Source organism: Cladosporium halotolerans (assembly GCF_011745625.1).
Source record: "Cladosporium halotolerans strain TM138-S3 chromosome Unknown Sca11, whole genome shotgun sequence".
NCBI lineage: Eukaryota > Fungi > Ascomycota > Dothideomycetes > Cladosporiales > Cladosporiaceae > Cladosporium > Cladosporium halotolerans.
In genome coordinates this window covers 487,780-503,808 of record NW_027191462.1, presented here as the reverse complement: position 1 = coordinate 503,808, position 16,029 = coordinate 487,780, and the positions used below count along the sequence as shown (strand labels likewise).

At 55.6% G+C, this 16,029-nt stretch overlaps 4 protein-coding genes across 4 annotated transcripts; 2 read left to right on the top strand and 2 right to left on the bottom strand.

The window, feature by feature from the left end:
* Positions 1 to 92: 92 nt before the first annotated feature.
* WHR41_04406 (uncharacterized protein) lies at positions 93 to 3,908 on the bottom strand (the record flags this gene model as incomplete). Its single annotated transcript, XM_069373012.1, has 2 exons — positions 93 to 510; positions 583 to 3,908. The coding sequence occupies 2 exons, from the start codon at positions 3,906 to 3,908 to the stop codon at positions 393 to 395; spliced, it is 3,444 nt and encodes a 1,147-aa protein (XP_069230284.1). The 3' UTR covers positions 93 to 392.
* Positions 3,909 to 7,212: 3,304 nt separating this feature from the next.
* Positions 7,213 to 9,816, top strand: WHR41_04405 (uncharacterized protein). Its single transcript, XM_069373011.1, has 5 exons — positions 7,213 to 7,646; positions 7,700 to 7,853; positions 7,929 to 8,049; positions 8,105 to 9,447; positions 9,503 to 9,816. The coding sequence occupies exons 1-5, from the start codon at positions 7,402 to 7,404 to the stop codon at positions 9,689 to 9,691; spliced, it is 2,052 nt and encodes a 683-aa protein (XP_069230287.1). The 5' UTR covers positions 7,213 to 7,401; the 3' UTR covers positions 9,692 to 9,816.
* Positions 9,817 to 12,661: 2,845 nt separating this feature from the next.
* WHR41_04404 (uncharacterized protein) lies at positions 12,662 to 14,577 on the bottom strand (the record flags this gene model as incomplete). The annotated part of the gene is made up of 3 exons (XM_069373010.1): positions 13,798 to 14,577; positions 13,587 to 13,743; positions 12,662 to 13,530 (listed from the first exon to the last, which is right to left on the bottom strand). Exons 1-3 carry the CDS (start codon positions 13,876 to 13,878, stop codon positions 12,662 to 12,664), a joined length of 1,107 nt encoding a protein of 368 aa, XP_069230286.1. The 5' UTR covers positions 13,879 to 14,577.
* A 432-nt stretch (positions 14,578 to 15,009) lies between these two features.
* Positions 15,010 to 15,885, top strand: WHR41_04403 (uncharacterized protein). The gene is made up of 4 exons (XM_069373009.1): positions 15,010 to 15,153; positions 15,217 to 15,299; positions 15,362 to 15,530; positions 15,586 to 15,885. The coding sequence occupies exons 1-4, from the start codon at positions 15,117 to 15,119 to the stop codon at positions 15,699 to 15,701; spliced, it is 405 nt and encodes a 134-aa protein (XP_069230289.1). The 5' UTR covers positions 15,010 to 15,116; the 3' UTR covers positions 15,702 to 15,885.
* Positions 15,886 to 16,029: the final 144 nt, after the last annotated feature.

Sequence of the window (16,029 nt, the reverse complement as noted above, 5' to 3'; positions counted from 1 at the left end):
TCAGTACAAAAATCAGAACGCTATGACGGGTATCGAGCATAACCATCGCGGTCAAAGAAATCGAAGCGAAAGAAAAAAGAGAAAAAAGGAAGAAAAAAAAAGAGCAGCAGCAACGCCAACAAATCCCCCGGGGCGTCAAACAACAACAGCAGCCCCATCACCACACCCCATCTCACGCAAATACACCTCTGTCAACTCCTCACCACACCTTCAAACCAAGAAAAAGACCGCGCTCTCCTGACCCCCGCATCATCAACAACAGGCGGCGACCTGCGCCTCCTAAACATCAATTCCGCCTCGCTCATCGCGCGCACGAGAAAGCGCAGCGGCGACATCGGCCGACCGGTCCAGCCCGCGACGAGGTCGGTACGCAAACCCGCGGGAGCGCCCGCCTAGAACGCGCCGCGGATTTTGGCGTAGAGTTCGGTGTCGAGGAAGTTGTAGTGCGGGTCGGAGAAGCAGAAGGGGGCACGCAGGAGGGTTTCGGCCGTGGGGCGGTCGGCGGGGTCGCTGAAGGGATTGTTAGCTTTCTCTTCTTTGGGGGGGTTAGAAGACGGTTTGGTTGGGATTGGGAGGACTTACATCGTGAAGCAGTCGTACATAAAACTCAGCGCTGCGGGGCCGACGACGGTGCTCACGTCTTCCGGGATTGGAGGGGCTTGGTTGAGGGAGCCGAGCTTGTAGATGGCGCCGATGGCTTCCTCCTTGCTCCACGGTCTGCGGCCGGCGAACATCTCGAGCACGACGCAGCCGAGAGACCAGATGTCGACCTTGGCGCTGTAGCCCTGGTTCAGCGCCTGACTGGCGTCCACGTTTGTTCCTGTCGCCGGGTAGCTCATAGCTTGACTCTGGGCACGAATGACCTCTGGCGCCATCCAGAAGACGGAGCCCTGCATGCTGTTGGTGATGTCGTTGATGTACGGGTCGGCGGAGCGCTTGGAGATACCGAAGTCGGAGATCTTGCAGGTGCCGTCGAGATCGAGGAGGATGTTGTCGGCTTTCAGGTCACGGTGCAGAATGCCCTCGCGGTGGAGGTATGCAAGACCGAGGAGTGTCTGGCGCGTCAGCGAAGAGACGACGGCTTCTTCGAACTTTCCGTGTTTTCGGAGGCAGGAGCCGACGCTGCCACCAGAAATGTACTCGAGGAAGATGGAGATGCTGAATTCTTTCTTCTCGCAACCGAGGTACTGCACGATATTGACGTGGTCAAGATGCTGCATGGTGTCGATTTCGAGATCGAGAGCCTTGACCATCTCGCGGATCTTAGATGGATCGGTGTTGGGCGCCTTGTGGTTGACCTCGACTTGCTTGACAGCCAAAAGTTCACCAGTCGTTGTGTTCATACCGAGATAGACACGGCCAAAAGTACCTTTACCGATGAGTTGACCACGCATCCACTTGAAGGTTGGCTGGCGCTCAGGTTGGTGCTTGGAATTGGTCGGGAGGGAATCTTGCGGGATCGTTTCAAGGTTGATGAGTCGGCTCCCGCGGCTTGGCTTAACTTGTTCAATCCTGGCGCCAAACATCTTGGTACTCTTGCGGCGCTGCATGTCACCACCAGCACGCAAGGTGTTGACACGGCTGGTGAGTGGGTTGTGCATTTGACCGGCAACGCTGCCACGACTAGAAGCGTAGGACGAGGTTGAGGGATGGTGAGAGGAACCTTCCATCTGGTAGGCGTTCTTGACCACATCACGGATACTCTTCGTCCTGCCCAGACCGCCGCTTTTCCGGATGCTTCGCTGCGCGACTGATGGATACTGATTGTTTCTCTTGTGCGTGCTCATGTTGGCTCCAAGCACATCAGGATTGTCCATGCCGTAAGGCAGCTGTGCATTCCGCGTCGCGGAGTGTAAGTCACCAGAGGAATTCTTCTGTGCCAGGCCGGCTCTTTCACCCGCTTGCGGACTGTCGCCGATACCATCTGCTTCGTCCTCCATCGGCTGATCGAGATCGACATTCGGGAAGAACTCGTCAAGGTGTTCCACAAGTGCCTCGGCAGGGGGGCGGTTGGCCCAAATCTCTGATGCGAAACTCTCCCTTCTGCCAAATCTTGCAAAGTCATCAGGTGAGTCGGCAGACCAATGAGTGCTGGCAGCTGATGCCGGCACAGGTCTTTCTGGCTCCAGAATCTCACCAGCGGTGCCTTCCTGTGCCGGTTGACGATCCGCCTGAGATTGCGCATCGAAGCGGACGTTGGCTTTGCTAGTCTTCAGCTTGAGATCAGGCCGGGGATTGCTCATGCTCGCAGCTTTAGAAGAGCTGTCATCAATACCCAGAATTTGCTGAGCCTTCCTACTGGTAGTGGGCGAGATCGAGGCCGTCTTCTGCTTGGCCAATGGGATTGCGAACAAGCCGTCGTCAGAATCCTCATCGGAGTCTTCCTGGGTAGACCCGATGGCTGGGGACGGATGGAAGTCAACCGGCTTCTCCGGCAGATGAAAGCTAGGTCCGTAACTCCTGCGAGTTGAGCTGCGGCTGAGACTAGTAGAAGGATGCGCGGTGCTTGGGCTGACGTCAGGGCTCTGGTACGATGTGTCGCCTTTGAGCTTGTGGACGGCTGGGTTCGAAGGAGTCCGAAGCGTGAGATTTGGCCTTGCACGGAGCGTGTCTTCGCTCTTCTCGTCTTCGTTGCCCTCAATATACTCCGGAATCTTGAAGCTCTGTCCACCTTTAGACATGGTGAATGGGCTACGCGGCGAGCTAGGACTTACCCGTCCGTTTGCCACGCGGTTGAAATCCACGGTTGCCATGGCTTTCTGGCCATGCTGAGCCTGCTGAGCGGCTTGCTCACGCAGGTCGGGCAAGGTCGAGGACTTTTGGAGCCCCGAGGGAGCCCCAGTCGGTGCACCGACTAGTCCAGCAAACTTGCCGGCTCCTGCAATAGCAGCCGCAATGCCTCGTCCGGACGAACGCTTAGGCTCTTCCTCGGGAATGCTTTCACCTGAGATACGCTTCCACGGCTCTTCCTTTCTTGGCCAGCTAGAACGTCCAGTGGGGACCTGCTTCCTAGTGAGAGAGTTTGCTTTAGCAAGGGTACTGGTAGGTTCAGGCACTGGCGGTGCCTTTCGCATTGGCACGAGCGGGTCAGGTTTCTTTTCTTGGTCGAAGTATTCCCTCGTCAAAGGTGGTGCAGCAGTATCATACGGCGAGTTCCGTGGTAGGTCAAAGTCGTGGAAGCGTCCGACTTGAGCAATCTGGTTGCGTCTGTTGGTCAGGTACTCATTCTGCTTTCGTTCCGTCTCTCGTCTGTGTTTTTCGGCTTTGGCTTCGAGGATAGCAAGTCGTTCATGCTCCGACATGGGAGTTGCATCCTGTTGTTGCAACTGATCTGTCTCATTACGATTGGCGTGTTGCTCAGGGTATGGATCACCAGTCTTGGGCAGATTACGCAATGCGTGGACCTTGTCTGGTACCAGAGTGCTTTCGCCAGATCTGATAGTTGAAGTAGAAGGCGAATTGAAACTTCCTCCGTTCAGCTGTGCAAGTGCAGCATCATCCAAGGACTGATTCTTCGATTGGGCCATTTCGAACGGGCTGCTCGACATTTGTACGCTCGGTCTGGAGCCTCCAAGAGGAGGAGCAAGGCCAGGAACGCGAATGAAAAGCTTCAGACTTCCGGGCTGATCAGCAATGCGCGTTTTGGCTCTCATCAGAAGCTCGTCATTGAGCGGGTCATCGTGGTCAATTTGCCCTGGACTGGTGAAGTGCATAGTCACGTCCATGGTCTCCTGCACCCCGAGATTGTAGCAAATGACGGTACGCATGTGCTCCGCCGTCTCAACTTCGGTTATGTCAATGAGTCGATAATTCCAGCCGTCCGGTGTGACGAAGATGAACTTCTTGTCAGCATTCATGGCGGAGTGTCTCCCACGAGACATCCCCAGAACCATATCGTTGCTGTCCATGCTGATATTTCTGCGACTTGATGGTCTCCGATCAGGAAGGCTCGTGTCAGAGGACTCTGGGCCATGTCGGGAGTACAGAAGATATTTCGAGGCGTGGGGAGAAGCAGGGGAATGCTCCTCGTCCGGACTAGGATGGTTGTCGTGGGTTTTTTTCTCCCGCCGGAACTTATTATACCACGGTCCCTTATGCTCCTTAGCTGACATCGGCGTTTCTTGCGCATGACGGCCAGCGCCCTCCACATTCAGTGGCCTGGAACTTTCCTGCGCGTGACGACGATGTTGCGCGTCTTGTGGGATCGGTTTCTGGAACAAGCCATCACTATCGCGATTGCTTGGCGTCGATGACAGTCTGTTCGGGCCTGGCGACATACTCGGCCCGTGACCAGATGTATTCGTTTCTGAGCTAATTCCGCGCGAATGGCTGTAGGGCCTGCTGTTAGAGGCAGCTGCAGGCTTTGCACTTGCAAGCCCCGGACTTTGAGCTGGCGAGGTTGGGTGTCCTCTGGATGGATCGCCTGACGCGCCCGGGGAATGCCGCCGCATGATGTCTCCCACTGAGCTAAGCGCTTGTTGAGTGTAACTGCTTCGGGTATTCGCATTGGCAGTTGTATACGAGTCCAATGTGACAGACCTTTGGCCGTTGTTTCGCGGTATCCCTAGTGGTGGAGGCATCGCACGCCCGGGTGAGTCGTCACCAGCGGTTGAGGGCGTGGTTCCGAGTAGGTTGACGTCTTGTCTCGAAGTATTTGGGCTGTTCTCCACATTGCCATCTGTACCAGCACTTTGAAATTGTCTGCTCTCGCGACGGACGTTGTGAAGCGGAAGGCTTGTGTTACTTCCGTTTGTTCCTGCCGTGGCCGGGGTCGTGGCCGCTCCACCGCTGTGGATGACTTCTTTGACCAGCTTCCGGAGCCTCTTACTTTCTTCACGCTCTCTGGTTTGCTCAGGAATGAGACCAGCATGCTCACACTCACGAGTCACCTGGGGTAAAAGCTTTTGGGCCATGAAACCAATGTCACGGTTACGCCCACCGCCTCTGCCAAGATCTAGGAAATGAGCACCATGAACGTCCAGGTGCTCAAAAGCAGCCTGCCACTCTTTCGAGAAGGAGTGAGCTGCTAGCCAGGTTTGCACGCGCTCTTTCGGCCAATTGAAATCCAGAGGGCTGCCGGGATGCTCGCCGGAGGACGAATGGTCGCGGTTGCTGGAGACATCGCTGTGGGATGTCTGATTACTCTGACTGAACGGCATACGCATTGTCTCATGTGCGGGTGAGTAATGCTCTTGCGTCTCTTTCGCGGGCAAGACCAGTCTGTGGCGTGAGGTTGGCGTGGGAGGATGATAAGCGCTCGGTTGGGGCGGCGGCTGTGACAGAGATTGAGGAGGAGGCGTAGGCTGTATTTGCTGATAAGGTAAAGGTTGGTTTGCCGCCGACCAAGTTTGGCCATAGTCTTGTTGTCCCGTCTGTCCTCCAAATCCATGTCTCTGCTGCATGCTGTAACTCGATGGGTCGTTCACGGATGTGAACTCGCCAGACCCGCCGCGATAGAAACTGGGCTGCTGTGGTATCGGCGGTCTAGACCCCGGCGGTTGCAGCGTCTCGTTGTTACTATGCAGAGGAGGAATTCCAACGCCAGGGCCGAAGCTTTCTCCACCTGGGATGTAAGTTGCGGATGTCAAGGGCTGATTTTCTTGTAATGGTGCAAAAGACATGTATTCTGAGTATGCCATTGGGTCGTACGCTCGGGGCTCGCGGCCAGGATGCTGAGAGTTGGAGGGGGGCTGGTGGTAAGTGGGTTGTCTGGCTGTGTTCCAGTATTGGGCAGGTGGTTGCGGGGGAGGCATCCAGGCTCCATGTTGCTGCGATGTACTCGCAGGGGGTCTAGGAGGCGGTGGAGGAATATGCACACCCCCTGGGCCTGGCGTCTGCGCGGCTGGCGGAGGAGGCGGAGGCGGAACCCAGCCGGGTGCTGCCCGTTGCGTTCCACTCGCCTGGTATGGATTCGACGCCGCCATTCCTCCAGTTTCTGGTGGGATTCCTCGATTCACGGACTCTTGATAGTGTGCCGCCTGTTGCTGGGTTACGGCCAGATCGGCATATGTTTGCGCGCGCGGCCTGAGAGACGCGGAATGCGGCGATGAAGCCGAAATGGTAGGGTAGGGTGAATTCGATCCTGTCGGCGGATAAAGCAAGCTGTTCGAGTCGCCGTATCCGGGCACGTCGTTCAATATGACACCCGCGGGCACTCCGAGGTTCTGGCCCAAGAACGAGCCTGGTGGAGGTGTCGGGAGATAGTCTCGTCGCTGGTCGCCGGTTGCGGCGCTTCGATTGCTGGCAGACCGTTGTCGCGACCCAGCGTGCATAGCTTCGTAGTCCTCCTCTCCTCGCCAGACTGCGACGTGGGACGGTCGTGCCAGTCCTCACGTCATCTCACAATGTACGCCCTCGCCGTCGACAGCCGCGAGACTCGCGTGAATCCCAAGCTCTTTGTTCTGACCAGAAGATAGTAACAGCAGAGTCCAGGTCGCCAGATGTTTCCGGGTGGTCTGGTCCTGTAGTGGGGATTTGCCGAGAAATGAGCAACTATTGTTCGTGCGGTTAAGCAAGTCCAAGTCGTCTCTCCCAAGCCCGTCTGTCGCTGCGGGCCGGGCGGTGTTGGGCAGTGCGCAGTCAGTCAAGTTGCGGAAGTCCAGTCGTGTTTGAAAGTGAGCTTCACAGCCGTACGCAAGTTGGTGATCTGGTGCTGATAAAGCTGGGGACAATAATCCGTAGCACGCACGCCCAAGACCAGCCGCATGGATGGATGGATGCTCGACGGCGGACGCGGTTCAGCCCTACGATGCTAGGATGCCTGAGGCGGTTAATGGCACGAGGGTCGCGCGTCCCACCTCTCTTGTTTCCCCGCCGTTGCATCTCCGCGCGGACACCAACGACTTCAGACGGCTGCCGCACTGCCGGGTAGCATGAAACGGCGCTACTGAACACCATCACACTACTCTCCCACGTTTCCCCATCTCCGCCAAACGGTGGCCCGCGCACAAGATCCCGCCGTCTCTGATCACTGGCCAGGGAAACAATCGACGCCCTTCGCGCCGCGGGCTGATCGCCGGCCACGAGCGCCGGCGGCGTTATCATGTTGGCCTATCAACGTCATGCACCTAGCCACTACCGGCAGGTGGGCAGGCCGTGTCATTCGTGAGGGGTTTCTCTATCAAGTCTTCGACATTCCAGCGATATGCCTTCCCGATTTGTAGGTGACGCGGCTCGTCTTCATGATTTTAGCTGGATGATATGCCCATGTTTCGACAGGTCATAGCATCTCCTATCTTTACGAACGCTATCGAGTTGATACCATGAGAGTCATATCGATCGTCAGCCTGTTGTACGCAAAGCAAAGTATGTCGAGAAGTACATATACACGGCAAGTATGTTCTCGTGCGCTCTTCTTCGAGTCTATCAAGTGAAACATCACGTCCTTCCATCTGGCCCACAATGAGTAGCACGATGCTCCCGCAAGGCGCGGGCTATGGTGTCGTCATTGGAGTGGGTTTCTTCTTCACTTTGGTCATGATGGGCCTCACGTGGATCCAGAACCGGTATTCCAGATTTGATACCAAGACATCCGAGGAGTTCAATACCGCGTCGAGGAGCGTCAAGCCTGGTCTCATTGCCGCTGGTATAGTTTCAGCGTGGACATGGGCGGCTACCCTACTGCAGAGTGCCACTGTGGGATACAGGTCTGTGACATTCTTTCTGGCTTTGGACGAAGACTGGTCTAATCTTTACCTAGATACGGAGTTGCGGGTCCGTTCTGGTACGCCGCAGGAGCCACTGTTCAGATCTTGATGTTCGCCATTCTTGCCTGCAAGACCAAAATGAACGCCCCACGATGCCATACGTACCTGGAAATCATATACGTTCGCTATGGTAAAGCTGCCCATATGGTATGTGAGCCCTGAGATGGCGTGCCACGTCTTGTAAATCCCGTGAGGCAAAGTGAATGCTGATAATTTCACCAGGTCTTCCTCTTCTTCGCTCTGGTGACGAACATCTTGGTTGGCTCGCAATTGCTACTTGGCGGCAGCGCTGTTGTGACTGCATTGACCGGGATGAACGTCTACGCCGCCGTTTTCCTCATCCGTAGGCATCACTTCCCTATTTGTCCGACGCAGACTTCACTAACAAGTGAGGGCAGCTACCGGCGTCTGCACGTATGTCGTGCTTGGCGGCCTTCGAGCAACATTTCTCTGCGACTACAGCCATGGACTCGTCCTGATGATCATCATCCTGTACTTCATGTTCGACGCTTATACAAGCAATCCAACGATCGGCAGTCCATCAGCAATGTACGACCTTCTGGAGAAGGCTGCGGTAACGCGGCCCGTCCCGGGCAACCACCAGGGCTCATATGTGACACTGAAGAGCAACTTTGCTTTGATATTCGGCGTTATTCAGCTATGTTCAGGTAGTGGCACGGTCTTTCTGGACCAGGCCTACTGGCAACGAGCTATAGCGTCCAGGCCAACAACGGCTGTAAAAGCGTACGTTATGGGCGGTCTGGCGTGGTTTGCCATCCCATTTGGTTTCGCAACAACGCTGGGGCTGGCCGCAGTGGCTCTGGCGGACCATCCGCAGTTTCCGACGTACCCAAATTTGCCCACTGAGAGTGACATCTCAGCAGGTTTGGCATCTGCTTTCTCGGCGAGCGCTTTGTTGGGGACTCATGGCGCAGTAGCTTTGCTGCTCTCCCTGTTCCTGGCCGTCACTTCATGCGCCAGTGCCGAGCTGATTGCTGTCTCTTCGATCCTCACATTCGACCTTTACAAGACGTACTTCAAGCCCGAAGCCTCGCCTGGCCGCTTGATCTTCGTTAGCAAAATATGCATCTGCATCTTTGGCTTAACGATGTCCATCTTTGCTGTCATCTGGAACGCTATAGGCGTTGATCTCGGCTGGCTATTCCTCGTCATGGGTCTCTTGATCGGAGGCGCTGTGTTCCCGGCAGCATTTGCCATCACTTGGACTGGACAGTCTACGGCTGGAGCTATCGCTGGGCCAGTAGCAGGTCTGTGTGCAGGCATCACTGCTTGGCTGGTGACAGCAAACTCACTTTTCGGCGAACTGACGATCGCGAGTACTGGCCATGAATATTCCACCCTGGCAGGCAACATGGCTGCGGTCTTTACCGGGCTTATCGTCACAGTTTTGGTATCGATCGTGAAACCGCAGAATTTCGATTGGGAAGTAACTAGATCTATCAATTCGCCTCCAGTGAATGCATTGGAATCGACGCCTGAAGAGTCTAGCGAAACATCTCTGGAAGTGAAGCCTGAAACTGCAGGCAAAGTTCAAGGCGATGAGAAAGATCTGAGCGGAGATGAAATGCCAGTACCGAGCGCACCGCTGCCTCCACCAAAGCCAAAAGACGACGAGGCACAAGCCGATGCCGACCTCGAAGAGCATCCATCCAAGCTCCGCCGCGCACTCGTCACAGCCTACATCTCAGCGTGCCTGTTGACCTTCATAATGGACTTTCTGGTGAGCCATGTAGTCCCTTCGCACCACAAGACCCTTGCTAATGCGGCTGTTCTAGGTCCCCATCCCTATGTTCCTCTCGCACTATATTTTCTCGAAAGGCTTCTTCACAGCGTGGGTTGTCATATCATTCATATGGGTTTTCGCTTCGACGTTCATCAGCTGCGTGCTGCCGATTCTGGAAACGAGCGGCTTCCTGAAGCGATTTGTGGTGCAAGTGTGGAATGATATTGGAAAGAAAGCATGATTATGTATCGCAAATCAGGAATGAATGGACTAGCAACGCCGTCGTCAGTTTTGGCGCATGGCTGAACAGTATCTTCCCATAGATCTTGAGAATGCACAATATCCCGATGCCGCGAGGTATGCTCGTAAACTGATGACGTTCGCTCCTTTTGAATCGAGTTCCTGCAATTCTGAATTATCACATTGTTCTGGTAAGGGAGTGTGGCCCTTGCTCCAGCTCAACAGCAGCTTCATTTCCACGCGTACGGAATCGCCGTGGCTCATGTAAACCTGCTGAATCGTTGGATGTTCATTATAAATATTACGCAGACTCTCCACAGTTTATTATGAAAAAGCCGAAGTGAGATTGCTTGAGAATAGAGCGAAAGAGATCGCAGCTGGTCTGCTGTATCGTAACCCCAAGCTGCCCCAACCCTAACCCTAGAAAATCGCCCATTGTTGGCGGTCAGCGAATACTATCGATCGCTAACATCGTTACCCTTGCATGAAAGGCCAACGGCGTGGCGATTGGCAAATACGAGACACCCATTAATCGAACAATGGTTCCCTTTCCAACCCATTTCAACAACTTCTGGCCAAAGCCCATCATCCACGAACCTGCTCGACCTACACAGGCAACATCCACAAAAGGGATGATCACAGCGAATCCTGCTCAATGGTCAAGACGCATGCGATGAAAATCACGCTTGACATAATCACACACTCCACCAGCATCCCAATCGGTGCACCCAACCGCGTCCCAACCGCCCCGATCACGCCCACCATCACACCCCATCACCCCTCGCAGAACCCGCCCCCGCTCGTAGCGACGCAGAATCGCACCCCGGACCGCCCGGATGCGGGATAGACGCCCACGGGCCCACACCACACGTGGTGGCGGCGGGACGGGCGGCGTGCGGTCTGGTCTGGCTCAGCAATGCAGGCTGCGAGACGGCCGCAGGCTGCATTATCTGTCACACCTCGCGGCAAGCGAGCGAGCAAGCAAAGCCAGCGTGGCAAGCAAGGGAGCGAAGGCAAGGGCCTACAGTAGCGCGCTTCGAGACAGGAAACGAGAGACAGGGCGGCGCAGGGCGTGCATGCATGCAACGCATGCTCGGGGGCTCGACGGCAAGTGTGTAGGGCAGGGCGAGGTGGCTGGGTTTTCGGCGGCGGCGTCGAATGGTGGTGGTTTATGAGCAGTGGCCGGCCGGCCGACCGACCGACGGCAGGCCCGTGATGGACACCGGTTTGCTCACGACCTGGGCTGCTACTCACTTGCACATGCATGCGGGAGCCCTACGTGGCGCTAGTGGAGCTGGTATGGGCTTGGAGTTGGAATGTGGAGGCGGAGTCTGAGGTTGCGCGATCGAGGAACATGCGAGGGATCAAGGAGCTTGCGACGGAGAAGCTGATTTTGTACGTCTTTCATCAAAGGAATCGAGGCGGACTTAGCTCCGTGTACATGCTGTGGAACTGTTGGATCGTTACGAAAAGGGTGAATGGATGGTCAATGGCTAGTAAGCAGCACGCGAAATATCAAGACACGGCAAGACTTTGCACATGGGACGTGGACACGCTTCAGTATCTGCAAGCCAGATTGACCGAAGCTACGATTCGACGCAAGATTGGTTGGATGAGCTGTGGGTGGACGTCCTCCAATTTTGACACATCCCGAACGATATACACCGTTCCAAAGAACTGTCTTGACCCCTAGGTCGTCGTAAGTGAAGATTGCACAAGTTAGAGGTACCGTTCTGTCAGCGGCCAGAACGCCGAATGATGATGCTGTGAGCTTTTGAACTTCTAACGTTGGTATTGTTTCGGGACCAAGACCAGTGTACTTCGAACCGATGCAACGGATCAACGGTAGACCGTATTGCGGCCCATCGGAAACTGGCATGCCAGATCGGCCAAGCGGTGAACAGCCGGATCGGCATTGTAGGATTCCCATCCCCCCTGACCGTTCGGCAAAAGCAAAATGCATACAGTAAAAGGAATGTCGATTAGCTCCCGTTCGATTACTGCAAAGATGCACGTAGCAACACCGTTCAGGGATCAAGGAAGCTGGAACTGCGCATCGCCGCTGCGTTGGATAGCTGCAATGCCCACCTGAGAAGCCTCGGCGGCCGGTAAGAAGGGGCTGGACAGCTCGCCTTAACCCGCCTCGGCAGCACACGTGGGCGTGCTCGCTTGGCTGTCACCTGGAGGAGCCTGTGGTTACACAGTTTAGAAGAAGCTTCAAGCGCTGGCCCTGTACAGTGATTAAGCTCGGTGACAACATGAGCGATGGCGCAATCTCAAAGCGTGTACAACAGGAGATCCGCAAGAAAGGTTTCGTCTCACTTCGATCGGATGCACCGCCGATAGCGCTACACAAGGCCAGAGAACGATGTGCCAGACGCCGCAGAAGACCGAATGTGAAGTGGCGCTCAAAGAGGTTCTTTGGCATGTGATATCACGCCTTGCACACCGTGCTCTCAACGTGCATTACGCTTAAGGGTGCCGGAGACGCTCCACGAGCAGCGATTCGAACAGCGTCGGTCGAGAGCACAGTAGCGCAGGAGGCGTAGACTAAATCGAGACGTGGGAGAGCGGGGAACGCGAGGGCTCCCGCAAGGTCGATTGCGCGGAAGCGATGGTAATTGGCCTAGGTGGTTGATCGTACGCGCGGATTTAAGAGATGCCGGTTCCCCGTGGCGCCGTGCAACAGATACGCGTTGAAGACAGCGAACCAACCACGAGTGACACGATGCAAGGCTCCCATGCCGTATGCAGGTGTGAAGGGACGCCAGTTTGCTGGAGTCTAGGGCGGTGATTCATCAATGGCTTGCATGACACTGTCTCTTCAACTCGGATGGAGGCAGAGAAAGGTGTTTAGAATAAATCTGAGCCTGAGGCATTCACCTTCCGCATCACAGCTTGGAAGCAGACTTTTAGCATGCCATGTATCTCGAGAACGTCCGAATTGCCATAATCAGGTACGCGGCCACGATCATTTGCAAACACTGCCATTGACGATGATTGGCTCGTTGCTGTTCCGACTCTGAGATGAGCGACCATTGCTGGTGCTCGCACCGGCTCTGCTCGAAGAAGTGCCAACGGCAATGGGCTCTTTGTCGAGTCGCACTTTGAGACGCATGGACATCCACTTCTCGTTATTGAACATCCCAACTGCCTTTTTTGCATCTTTCGCAGATGCGTACTGCACAGTCGCATTGCCTTTGGATTTGCCTGTCGCCGGATCTTTCAATAATTGGCACTTGACGATTTCTCCGGCTTTGCCAAAGAAAGCCTGGATATCCTTCGAGCTGGCTTTGTAGTCAATGTTGCTGATGAAGATCCCACGAATCTCGGTTTTGATCGCGCCTTGACCGACATTGACATAAGTGCCAGCTGACGTAGGGATATAAACCGGAGCCTGCGCTGGATTCTGTCCCTGAAGTGGCACAGGCTGCTGCTGTGCTGAATATGCTTGTGCGAGTCTCGCGCGGCTTGCCGCAATCACAGCTGGGTCGGATGGATTCATTCCCATACTTTGCATTTTCGCCTGGAGAACTTGCATAGAATAAACCGAGGGCACTTGCGCTGGAGGTGGACTGAGCATCACAGCTGGAGAGACGGCATAGGGCGAAGCCGGCTGGACGGCATACGTCGATTCATTTTGACCGACGTAAGCAGAGTAGGGCGCAGGCGTCTGCGAATTGGATGTACCGGGAGGACGAGGTGACTCAATAGGTCTGCCATTGGTAACACATGGAGCGGCACCGCAAGTATGCGCTATGAGTTGTGGCGGCGAAACACTCGTATCGAAAAGATGAACGCGAAGCCGTCGGCCCTCCACAGCATTGCTTGTCAGAAACCCTGCAGAAAACATCAGTAACGCGTTGGAAGGTGCAAGACCCTGGATATAGTCTCACTGTATAGTCTGGCAGCCTCATCCCTGCGCTGCAATCTTGCCCAACCAGTATCACCGCTCTGGCCGTTTCGATAGTATGCCATCTCCGTCCATATTCCGTGAGCCGCTTCTCGGCGCACCAAATCTTTGAGATCTTGCCAGGTGTATCGTTTCGGTAGCTTTATGTGGAACGTCAGCGTGGTATTGTCCTGGATCCAGATGCAGATACATACGCCTTCGATGCAGAAATAATAAGATCCGTTCGCTGTTGATCCGTGATGCTGGAGCGGGCTTTGTGACGCGGTAGAAGACATGAGCGCAAAACAACAGCATCCCTCCCAAAGCACAAAGCTGGGATTAAAAAGCCAGACCCAATGATGTACGGCGTTGTGCCGTCAGGAGAAAACGATTGATTGTAAGATGAATTGACTTCGACAAAAGGCGTGTGGGGGATTATATGAGAGCGATCGGTGGAACGTGGCAGAGGGTCGGACGCGAACTTATCTGAAGACCTCTGGGGCCTTGACAGACCGTCAGCGCGTGATCTGTCAAGACTCCGGCCAGAGCGCTGGCTGCTATCGTCACGGAAAAGGCCTGAAGTGGGAAAGATCCCGGCACGCCTCTGCATTGTAGCAGCGGACATGTCCGTGGATGGTTCTGCTGCAGAGAAGAATGGGTGCGTGACTGGACTAGTGCAGGTTGGCCGCAGAGCCTGGCCCCCCTCAAGATCACCCCAGCGATGCTGCGGGAGCCCTGCGGCGTTCAGTGCTCGATGTGCCTCAGACATGAGAGGCAGGGCATAGAAATATCTATCACTTCGCCAAACCGGGGACTTTCCGGTCTGCGTCCGTCGATTGACCTATTCCGGTGGCAGGATCTTCGCTGAGATGATTCGTGCCGTGGCTCTGGGGTCAATACAGGCGATCACAGGCAGTATCTGACCCGGCGTCTGACAAAGGAGCAGTCACGCTATCATTCGCCAACGTGGAATGACACAAAGCACGTGGCTCGGCCGCGGTCCCCGGTGTCTGATCAGCGGCGCCACATGGCCGCAAAGAGCGCTGGAGACGTTCGTGTAACCTCAAGTGGGAGGCGGCGAGTCGAGGCTGGACATGGGATACAGACGTCGGCTGGGGAGGTGAGACGAATGGTGAGGTCCGAAGCTGAGCCCAGGGAGGCACCAGGGGGCGCGAGACGGCAGCGTGGCGGCACGGCAATTGCAATGCAGGGTGCGAAGCGGCATCACGCCGCAGGCTCGCTCACGGTTCGCACGGTGGGCTTTGCATGCAGCGCGAGGGAGGGCGACATGGGTTGCGCGGAGGCAGGTATGCAGCCTCGTTATAGTAGCGCTCTGGTAGTGTGCTGCACGCACACGCGCAAGCGTCGCTGCCTCCATGCCTTGCCATGTGCGACGACCCCGCTGCCCGCCTGTCCGCAGCTCGGCACAGCTGCGTCACTCACCAAACACGCTGGCTGCTTCAGACGACGAGGGCCACCAGCCAGTGGCGCGCACGATCGCACACCACTTCACCCCAGCACCACACTCCTCAACATGGCAGCCGCGTGCATATTCTGCAAAATCATCAAGGGTGCGTCTCGCGCCATGAGCCACTTATTCTGCTGCAAGCCACTGATCCTGACCGCTGCCGCAGGGGAGATTCCCTCCATGAAGCTGTTTGAGAGCGACAAGACCTTCGCGTTCCTCGACATCAACCCATTGAGCAAGGGCCACGCCGTTAGTAAACCTTCTGTTCGTGATCGTGATCAACGTGTCGTTGACGGCTTTGTTTCCTCCAGCTCGTCATTCCCAAGCATCACGGCGAGAAGCTCACAGACATTCCGGATGACTCTCTGGCCGAGCTCCTCCCGGTAGCCAAGAAGATTGCCCTTGCTGCCGGCGCCGAGAATTTCAACATCCTGCAGAACAACGGCAGAATCGCTCACCAGGTCGTCGACCACGTTCACGGTATGCCCTATCGGCGGCGACGAGGGCTCGCAAGCGTTTGCTGACCCGATGCTAGTGCACATGATCCCGAAGCCGAACGAGACCGAAGGTCTGGGCGTTGGATGGCCGTCCCAGAATGTGAACAAAGAAAAGCTACAGCAGCTGCTCGAGGAGATCAAGGCTAAAATGTAAAGCAATCGGCCATCATGGTGCCATATCAGGACGCCGGGCTCGGCAAGCACGTGAGATCGGCCCGAGCTCCGGGAAATACTCTCACTGTACATATATGTGAAAGTCGAAGCTCAGATGACCGTCATTCGAGTGACAAAAATCTCGCGCACAAAATACACACGCTTACGTACATTCATCGCACCAACGGATACCAAGGACGCTGCCAAGTTCCACGTGCAAGTCCAACGACCTGCGATCACGTTCGCATCAGAATGCCGCGACTCTTAGAGCTGGAAAGGCTGGCGTGATCTTGTGACGATGAGTTCGCGAAGTCCGTGCTGTTGTACGA